This window comes from Cajanus cajan, chromosome 5, assembly GCF_000230855.2.
Source record: "Cajanus cajan strain Asha chromosome 5, NIPB_CcT2T_4, whole genome shotgun sequence".
NCBI classification, from domain to species: domain Eukaryota; kingdom Viridiplantae; phylum Streptophyta; class Magnoliopsida; order Fabales; family Fabaceae; genus Cajanus; species Cajanus cajan.
In genome coordinates this window covers 70,067,755-70,078,161 of record NC_138521.1, presented here as the reverse complement: position 1 = coordinate 70,078,161, position 10,407 = coordinate 70,067,755, and the positions used below count along the sequence as shown (strand labels likewise).

The 10,407-nt window shown below is 33.1% G+C and overlaps 1 protein-coding gene across 1 annotated transcript; it reads right to left on the bottom strand.

Annotated features, from left to right (window-relative positions):
• Positions 1 to 1,665: 1,665 nt before the first annotated feature.
• Positions 1,666 to 9,022, bottom strand: LOC109807955 (peroxisomal fatty acid beta-oxidation multifunctional protein MFP2). Its single transcript, XM_020370713.3, has 18 exons — positions 8,790 to 9,022; positions 8,394 to 8,465; positions 7,557 to 7,622; positions 7,409 to 7,462; positions 7,259 to 7,326; positions 7,097 to 7,178; positions 6,658 to 6,713; positions 6,067 to 6,369; positions 5,895 to 5,981; positions 4,622 to 4,796; positions 4,380 to 4,501; positions 4,103 to 4,266; positions 3,770 to 4,024; positions 3,561 to 3,682; positions 3,327 to 3,448; positions 3,060 to 3,208; positions 2,839 to 2,977; positions 1,666 to 1,948 (listed from the first exon to the last, which is right to left on the bottom strand). The coding sequence occupies exons 1-18, from the start codon at positions 8,875 to 8,877 to the stop codon at positions 1,913 to 1,915; spliced, it is 2,160 nt and encodes a 719-aa protein (XP_020226302.2). The 5' UTR covers positions 8,878 to 9,022; the 3' UTR covers positions 1,666 to 1,912.
• Between the last annotated feature and the right edge of the window lie 1,385 nt (positions 9,023 to 10,407).

Here is a 10,407-nt window from a genome sequence, read left to right as displayed (position 1 = left end):
GAACAACCTATTCTAAAATCAGAACGGTCATTCTGAACGTAAACAATAAATAGTGCTAGTTGAGAAAATAAATTTACATAATTATTATATAAGTAAAAAAAAATTAAAATAATATTATTTGAATAAAAAATCCGTCCGAAAGATTATTTGAAATATATTTTGAGCCATTATATCAGATATCAGATAATAATTTAAATATAATAAAAATTTTACTGCGTATTCGGAGGATATTTTTATTACAATTTTCAGAAGATGTAATACTCTTATTTTTAACATAATCACTTTCACCGCCATTAATCATTAATGTCATCATCATTACGATTGTCAATTGTCCACTACCATTCATAATTATCACATTATTGTAACCACTTATCAAATATTTCCTTCATTCTAAATTGATTGCAATTATAACATTTGAAAAACCTAGTAACGGTAATTGTCCTATACAGAAATTTATGTATGTGGATAATAATATAATTAAATATTAAATATATTTTTAGTCTTTGTAAATTAAGTGAGTTTCAATTTTTTTAAAATTTATAAACATGATTTTGTCATTATAATATAATTAAGTTTAAAATATACATATATTTAGTCTCTATAAAATAAGTGAGTTCCAATTTTAGTTTTTGAAAAAAAAAATTGTCTATCTTTTTATTTTTTTTTTAAATTTGTAAACATTTTTTTAACTTTTTGTAATACATTTTCTGTCTAACACGTTCGTATGAGATAAGTAATTTGCTGATATTTAAATTTTAAAATTCGAAAAACACAAAAAAAAAAGAAGCTAAATTACGAAATTAACTTGAAATCAACAATCACCCTAACCAACCATGAAAAATCAGTAGTTGTACATATTAGGATAAAAACTGTTGTAAAGTTCAATGCTAATATCGCACTAGATTATTTCATACCATGAAAAATGAATAATTTAATTTAAATTTCTTTTTTTAATTTTAAAAATTGCCTAATACTCCATACTCCAATTACAAGTTTTTAATATTTTATTCCGACATCCCTCAATGAGAAAATCCTAGCTACATCCCGGTCAAAAGTGAATGAAAGTGTATTTAAATTGAATTAAAAACTTCATAATTAGCTTTTGTAAAAACATCTTAAAAATTCTAAACATGCACTAACCAAATATTACTTACAAAGAAAGGAAAATGGATTGCAATGCAGAATTGATTCTGTACATTAGAAGAGAAGCTAAAAAAGTTAATGAATTGAACCAGTAATATGAAGTTTTTCCATGCGCAAGCATTAATGTTCCCTTAACTCAGCTTGCTATTTGTTGCATTATCAATATTTTATTTTCTATCAAGAATAATAATCAGCTTTGCTTCAAAAAAAAAAATAATCAGCAGCGTGTAACAGTAAACTTTTGAGGAAACATAATCATCCATTTAAGCCAACTCTACTTCATCGTCTTTTCTAGCAAAAACAGGTAAACACTGACAAAGGCAGGGCTACACGGAAGAAACTTTTTTTCTTAAAAAATCGAATTTGATCTCTATACCAAAGACGCGGAAGAAAATGATAATATATCTAAACTAAATATATAAAAAAGCATTTCTTTCTTTTCGTGACTATTTTATCCTTAAATTTTTAAATAATAAAAAATCATATTAAAAATCTTGAAATTTAAGTACTATACACAAATGATTTAACAAATATTAGTAATTCTTAAATACTTTTAATGTCAATTATAATGTTAACAAATATAGAGATACTTACTAATCTAAACTAAAATACTTTTATTTTGACCAAACACTTACGCTGTTCAAATACTTTCTCTTCATACATTATTTAGCTATTTCTCAAGTCACGACTATATTCCTACCACTTGATAGAAGATATAACGGGACACGGAAAATTAAATAAAGTAAACACGTAACGAGCTATTTATTTCTTACAACCGCGCCTTTGCCTGCTCCACCGAGGCACTCTGCAATAGAATAGTATAAAATCCATTAGCGGGCAATACTAATGGCAAGAGAAGATCAAAATTATCTATTGGAAAGTGATATAATTGAGTACCACAATAAAGACACAGCTTGTTTAGTTCAAGAAACATGCAACAATCATATTTACATGCCATGAACCCCTTATTTTCTTGGGCTATTTTGTTGTTTGTCAAAAGGTCTCGATTGATGCAAAAAAATCATATACACGAAGCATTTATTACTGTGTTAAACAAAAATATGGATTCATCATATATAGAAGGAACATGTCAATCAATAAATACTCTTTGCATGTAATTCTACACTTGTTTTTTGTGAAACAATTATCTTTTTTAAGTCATGATAAACAGTACTTCGTCAAGATGAAGAGGTATGGCCAGAGTGAATACGGGAATATTGTACTCCAAAGAAAAAGTACCAAATGAATAGCGGTGTTGGTTATTTCCTGAAGTGCATAAACTGATTTAAGGGTTCAATCATTATATAATAGTAGGAAGAAGACAAATTAAGGCTTGTTTACTTTGCTACGAATTTAAAGCAGTTATTAAAGTAAAGGCCTTAACTAGTTTAGCCTATATTCTAATGAACAGAATACTATATACTACCAAGCACAGTTGTAATAGACAAATTCCATGAATGAAATGGAAATAAATGAGCTTAGAGCATCTGCAATGAGGGTTGCTTATAAGCAACTCTCTGTGCCACATCAGTGCCATGTCAGCCCTGGCTCACTTTATGGGTTGCTTAAATTTTACAAGCAACTCTGCTAAAATTTAAGCAACCCATAAAGTGAGCCAGGGCTGACATGGCACTGATGTGGCACAGGGAGTTGCTTATAAGCAACCCTCATTGCAGATACTCTTAAGTTACTCACCAGAGGAATTCCTTTGGCAGCTCTTGAAGCCAAGTAGGCACAAGGCTTGAAGAATTCTCCATACAACTGTGACCAGCTCTCCAATCTTGAATATATGTACTTGGATCCAAGAGAGTCAGCCCAGAATATGATACCTCCCCTAATGAAATCAATCCCAAAATTTAGAACAGTTATGAAATTTTACAAGTGTGCCAAATAGATAATATTATAATAAGACAAACCTGTAAGGTGGAAAACCCATGCCCATGACTGCAGAAATATCGAGATCTGCTGCTTTGACTGCAATACCTTCATCAAGGACCCGACAAGCCTCATTCACCACAGGAAAGAATATCATCTCTATGATATCCCTTTCTTGTAATTTGACAAGCTGTCCAGGTTCGGATACACAACATCAGATCCATTGGAATTTAAAATAAAATTTAACTTTAAATTTTGTTTCCTCACTAGCCAACAAATATGGTATGAATTTGGAAGGTAAAAAAGACCTGAGGATCAACTGAGACACCAGTAATGCTCCGAGCCTTCTCGATGTAGTTTTTCAATTCAGGATCAGGAATAGCCTTGCGTTTATCATCATACAAGTAAAATCCTTTGCGAGTTGTTTCGCCTGTTAGAAGCAAGTCAACAAAGATTGTCGGTGAATTAATTTAGTAGAATACAACAGAAAAATATTCCACATATCTCCTCAGAACTCCTATTGATGGAGAGTTTATCTTTACCAGCTCTCTTATCTTCTTGCAGGAGTGGAATAAGCATTGATTTATAAGTTCGCTCAGGAAAATTCTGAATAAATTGCATGCCAGTAGCAATCGCCACACCAAACCCAACGAGGTCAGCCAATCTGCATTTGTAAATGTGACAAATGAGGCACTTCAATAATATATTAATATTGATCGAGAATGTCAGGAACTGTTCTAAGCATTAATACCTGAATGGCCCCATGGGCATTCCAAATTTGGTTATTACTTTATCAATTTGATAAACATCTGCACCACGTTCAACAAGCAAGAGACCTGCTTGCGTATATGGAAAGAACATCCGATTAACAGCAAATCCTGTGCAGTTTCCAACCACCACTGGAGTTTTCTTTATCTTCTTTGAAATATCTAACACGTCAACTATCACTTGGGGAGAGGTCTGCTTAGTACGTACAATTTCCAGAAGTGGCATAACGTGTGCAGGACTGCCGAAGCACAAGTCAGATATTTAGGTCAGAAAGACATTAGCAGGGAAAAAATAATTTCTGAACACAAGATACCACCTGAAGAAATGGGCTCCCACAATTCGATCTTGAGACTTGGTCCTCTCTCCAATAAGGTCCAAGTCAATTGTGGAAGTGTTACTTGCAAGTATACAATGAGGTGGACAATACTTTTCAAGATCAGCAAATATCTGTTGCTTTAAGGAAACATTCTCAATAACAGCCTGTCCAGACATCAAACATCAAATGTTTATAATTTCCCAAACATTGGATAAAATGCAACTATGATCCTGATGAAATTAAATAAACAAATATATTTCGGAGTTCGTTACACAACCTCTATAACCATGTCCACATCTTTGAAGCTCTTATATTCAAGAGTACCTTTGAGAAGAGAGATGGCTTTTTCAAAATTTTGCTGAGTCAATTTACCTTTCTTAACACGGCTCTGTAAGTTTGCTGCTCAATGGGGAAAATCATTACATGGGAACAGCATCAATTATTTCTTAATTATATTTAAAGAAGAAGTATGAGTAGGGACTAGTAAGATCCAACTCATAAGAATCTATCCATTCTCACCTTTAATCCTATTGATACCAGCATCCAAGAACTTCTGATTTACTTCTTTCAAGATGACAGGATAGTTGCTAAGGATTAAAGCTGTTGCTATGCCAGAGCCCATTAGTCCTCCACCAAGGATAGCAACCTTCTTGACGTGTCTTGGAACCAGACCACGATCAGTAACGCCAGGTACCTATGTCAAGAGGTATTGGGAAATTCATATGTACATAATTCCTACTAAAAAATTTAGTACTCTGAAATGAATCAAGCTAATTAATGCTTCGCAGCCTTATTTGTCCTTATCAAAAATGGATTAGATCTAAATCAACCCCAAAAGCTAGGTCATGGAGGAAAAATTTTGCCCAAAGCTTATATAAGGAGTATCCTGACTATATACCTAGGCTCCTAGGTAATAGGTGGCATCCTAACGCCCCCATCACATCCAGGTCTAGGATGGGACATCTAGAGCATTAGAGAAATGGACCAAGCCTGACTTAATCCCAAAAGTTGAATCAAGGTTGGTGGATTTCCCAATCCTTGTCAGGAGTATTCTAGTTATATTTCTAGACAGTGTTAGGCATTTTAAAAAACCTATAAAATCTCTAGAGAGAAAATGCTACTTTCGAATCAGACAAATCTAAGATATCCATCAAGAGAGGTTAGAAGTGATTGGTAATCTCAAAAGGCAGTGCTAAACTCATTAAGTTAAAAACTAATGAAGTTTCCCTAATGACGCACTAACAGTAGTATGTATCAATATATCTTGTTAAACAACAATTACTTTGCTGTAAATCTCATTATTCAAATAATCTCACTTTAAACAGAAAACAACATTCAATGTTCTACATCTACATCAATTATTAAACAACTTTTGAAAGTTTCTCTATGGGAAATAAAAGCAAATTCAGTCCTTGATCATGATTCTACTACATGGCCACTCAGTAGCTCACACTGTGCTCCAAATGGGAAGACTTTGCCAGCAGTGAAGGGTACTGGAAAAACGATGTGGCTAGAGCTGAGATGAAACTCAAGCAGGGATTAGCTCCACACTTATAACAGTAAAATAGGAGAAGAAAGACGGGAAGAGTCTTTCATTTCGAAACTTTCACTACATTTAATACTAACGCTTACAAATTAAATATAAGTAACATTTAAAGTTTTTATGTAAAAGTTTAAGTAAGCTATTAAGCTAGAATATGAACACATTTTTCTCTTAGTAACTAGTTTCGTCAACTTGAAGAGGGAGAAACATGAATAAAATTAAGAGTTTAGACACAAAAACCCAACAAACCTTAGATGTTCCTCTTTGAGCAAAAAATATGTGAACTAAGCTTTTGCAAGTATCTGACTTTACAAGCACTTCAAATGCTTCAGCTTCCTACAGAGATCAAACACAATGTCACGCACACTTCTGCAACAGTAATATAAAAGGGGAAAAGGGTATACTGGAGTCAGATAACAACCTTCCAGAGCCCTGCTCGGGGTCCAGCAAGTACTCCTGCTTCAATAACATCAATGCAAACCAAAGGATGATGGAGGTTAGGAGCCCGTTTTCGAGCCTGAGCTCGTGCAAATTTCAAAATCTCTCTTGCTTCCCCAAGGGGTTCCAATTTGTCAGTCTTATGAAGACTAGCAATCCATGGTCGTCGGTGGCCCAAGATATCCAGGGCCCACTGGCGTGCAGTGTTCACCAAGTCATCAGGTGACACCAAACCATCTACAAGCCCCAAATTAAAAGCATCCTTCCCTTTAACTGGTCTTGAAGTCTTGATTAAGAAAAAAAGTGAAGAAATTAATTGAAAATCACTGGACAGGCACACTTGAGTCACAACTTTTGTATACTTTCTGAAAAAAAGAAATAGAATTCCACTCAAAATGGAGAACTGAACCAAAAATTTGCTGATGTTCTGTCTAACAAATTCAAACATAGAACTGTGAATATGCTGTTTGACTGATCACCAACCTTGAGTTTGAACACACCAACTTTTCAGATCAGTTCTTCACATTGAACAGAATAGCAAAGTTATTAAAAGGAAGCTTAAAATGAAGCATACCAGCATCATCTCAAGTGCCTTTGTCAAACCAACAAGACGAGGAAGTCGCTGTGTTCCTAAGACAATTTAAACTTCAGGTTAACAATACTAAAGAAAAAATAACAACAAAGACTAGTCACAAGACATCCACTCATAGTCTAACTTTTTTTCTTTTTAGAAATTATTTTAGGCCTTACTCTAACTAAAATGCAAACTAAGGTATTAAACCAAACTTGTTTTTAATTAATAAATTCATTAAAAGCATGCAAAACTTAAACTTCAAACAGCTTTCCTCTGTAACTCGTGTCACTCAACAAAAACCAGTAACAGTGGTTACAAGTATGCTTTTAAAATAGAGAATGAAAAAAAAAAAAAAAGTTATGTACAGAGATGTATTCAGTTTGAATTCATACACAAAATACAAGTAAATTTACAAAAATTGAGAGGAACCAATTACTACCTCCAAATCCAGGAATTATTCCAAGCTGAAGTTCAGGCAAGCCTAGTAGAGCAGTTGGGGTTGATAACCGAGCACTGCATGCCTATATGAGAAAGAATTTGTAATATTTTGTAGAAAATTATGAAGAAATATTTCTTTTCCTAATCAGTTGGTAATATGTACCATTGCAACTTCTAAGCCCCCACCCAAGGCAAGGCCATCAATGGCAGCAACTGATGGTTTCCTAGCAGCTGAAAAATGAAGTGAATAGATTTAACAGCATAAAATTTAAAATGAAAAAGAAAATATAGAATTTCATAGAAAACCAAGTACCTTCAATAGTATCACTGATGATTTCTACTGATATATAACCAGGCTTTGGACGCTCTATAAGAGGGTAGAGGAATGAGTTAGAAAATGAGTACGAAACTGTGAATGTAAATAATAGAATTTAGAGAGAGACCCAAAATTGTGAAAGTACCTTTCGCCTCTTGAAGACCACCAAATGCAGAAATATCAAAACCTCCAGAAAATTTTCCCTTTGCACCTAATAAAAATAACATAATATTCAGTATGATGCCTAAGCTATAAGTTAGTTGGCCATGAAATATCTTTGTTGAAGCCCAAAACTAGCCTGCTGCTTCATTTTCTTTTCCCTCTTGTTCTTCTTTCCAGTTTGAAAATTCAGTCTTCATCAAAATATCATAGCAGTTAATCTAGTTGAGGAGTGAGGATGATTACTCTAGCAGGTTTAGAAGATATCAACATTAACATTTGTACAATAGGATTCATAACAACTACAAATTTTGAGGCTGGGTCAAAAGACTTTTCAATTTGATCACGGATAAATATTTCATTATTTCATTAGATAAGATCCTAAGTTGTCACTTCATCGTAGTCGTTGGCTTGTTGCCAAAGTGATCGTGGAGGGTGGGGACTTGGGTAAAAGTTTATAGGTACAAGTGGTGGTTATCTATCGTATTCTCGTGTTCCCATTTCAAAAGTTTTATATTTACATTTATCCCTCGGAAGAAATGAGTTTTCAGATATTTACTTATTTTCATGGGTCCACTGCCAAACTATGTCCGATTTTTTTTATTTTTGTCCATAAGAATTACAATGATGACAACAAACTTAACACTCTGTGTATATTACCTCAACTCCCTACTACAAATCCGACCTAATGATTCCAAACCATGTTAGATGTTACTGCTTTCAGTATCACTGTATCAAATCCAACCTAATTACTAATTACTAACTCTATTTTGAATAATCTCCGAGTTTCGAAACTGTTCAATCCAAAAGAAAATCACAATACCTGTAACAACAATTGCCTTGACATCATTTCTCCGTAGAGCCTGATCAAAACTCTCCTTTAAACTGCGCAATACTAGAGACACAAAAGAGACACAGGAAGAAAGATGAGTAACATAGTGTGATACCAGAGGGGGAGGGGGAAATGAAGCACATAGAGAATGATACTGAAAAATGTGGACAACGAAAATCAAGGTTTCACAACATGGATGTGATATTAATCCGAAACATTAGTTAATTTCACCAACCAATCCCAATTATGTTATATAATTTATAATTTATAAATATAAAATCCGGTGGTACAGTACTGCAACTAATACATGATCAAGGAGATCGGAACAAAAGACGCGGTGAATACAATGTGTGAAGAGGGGAAAAAGAAAATTGAAAGGGTTTATACCATCGAAGGAGAGGGAATTGACGGGAGGATTGACGATGGTGATGATGGCAACGCCGTCGCGTCCAACCTCGATGAGCGTGTGTCCCATTGTGCTGCGATGCGATTGTTACGGTGTTTTGGAAGATTCAGATTTGAAGATGAGAAAGAAAGAAGAGGAAGTGTCGTGAAGGAAATGTCTTTGTGTTCAATTCAATGTGTCACTGCACCAAAAACTTGGCTCCAAAGTCCATATAATATATATTACATCATTTCGTATTTATCTTCATATTTATGCTTCCATCTGTCGCTGGATGTGTTGTTACCTTACCGCCACTCTCCATACTCAATTTTCCGCTCTACTAGCTTAACTTAAATAACCTTTTTTATTTTAATTCTTTTTTTTTTCCTTCAACCATCTTACTAACAACTAACAAGAGTGCTAAGACCAACTTTAATGGGAGTTGTTTGTCCCATAAAGCAACTCAAGTCCCAAATTTTTATCATGGAAGACTCTGACATGATAACATGAGTTGTTTGAAGAAGATAGAGAGTTGCTTCCTCAAATAACTGTTCCTTACTAGATTTTAAGCAAATCTTATTGAACATATTTAAGAACGTTTCATAAATAATAATGATAAAAATTAATTTTGTATAATGTTTATGTATTTATTATTGCTTTATTTTATTTTTAATATCTACTTATTGTGTATTTTTTTTTTGTAATTTATTTTTTTTCATTGTAGTGTAATTATCCTTTTTAATAAAAATTTAAATTTGACTCAAATGATTAGAAAAAAATTCTAAAAGTTGAATTTCTTAAAGTTTCTTACCATTTGAGTAAATTTGTGTTTGAGTTGTTTAATGCTAACATAACACACTGAAGACCACTTTTTTTATTTTTCAATGCATGAAACAACTCAAATGAGTTGCTTCCATTGGAGATGCCCTAAACATATGTAAATAGAAATATTTTATTTATTCAACTAATCAGATAAATTCTTCAAGCTTTAATGGGTTAAATTGAATACGTCATCATTTATATGAACGAATTTAATTCTTCTTAAATATAATTAGATTTCTTGAATTCTATTACATTGTATTAATAATTATTGTAAGGTTCGGATCTTCATTAATGGCTCACATCAGTTCAAGTCTACTTTATAAATTAATAGATATAAATTAAGACAAATAAATTATATTATAATTTCATAAATAAATATAGAAACCAGCTTTTACAACTTAGAGCAACTCTAATGGGAGTTGCTTGGCTCATTAAGCAACTCCAACATGAGTTTCTTACCATTGGAGAAGGCTGAGGTTTCTTGCAGAGGAGAGAAGGTTGTTTCACTAAGCAACGGTTGCTTATTTTTGTAAACGGAAGGAGGCCCGGCGGAGGAAGGCGGAGGACGGCGGAGGCGCGCCGGTGAACGTTCTGGGTGGACCTGCACCGGTGAACGTTCTAAAAAATATAATACGAAAGGTAAAGATGTAGTAAATTTCATTTCATAAAAAAATAATTTTTTAATATATTACATTATATATGTGAATATTAATATATATATATATATATTAATTAAACTTTTTTAAAACAATTAGTTTATTATTAAAAAGGATTATTTATCATATATGAAAATTAATT

Bases quoted from the DNA above. Each gene is read 5' to 3' on its own strand.
- LOC109807955 (XM_020370713.3), bottom strand. From the start codon at position 8,877: ATGGGACACACGCTCATCGAGGTTGGACGCGACGGCGTTGCCATCATC. The intron at 4,267-4,379 runs GTTGTGTAACGA...ATGTCTGGACAG, and splicing joins ATGTGGACATGGTTATAGAG to GCTGTTATTGAGAATGTTTC. The intron at 1,949-2,838 runs GTGAGTAACTTA...ATTCTATTGCAG, and splicing joins CTGCCAAAGGAATTCCTCTG to AGTGCCTCGGTGGAGCAGGC.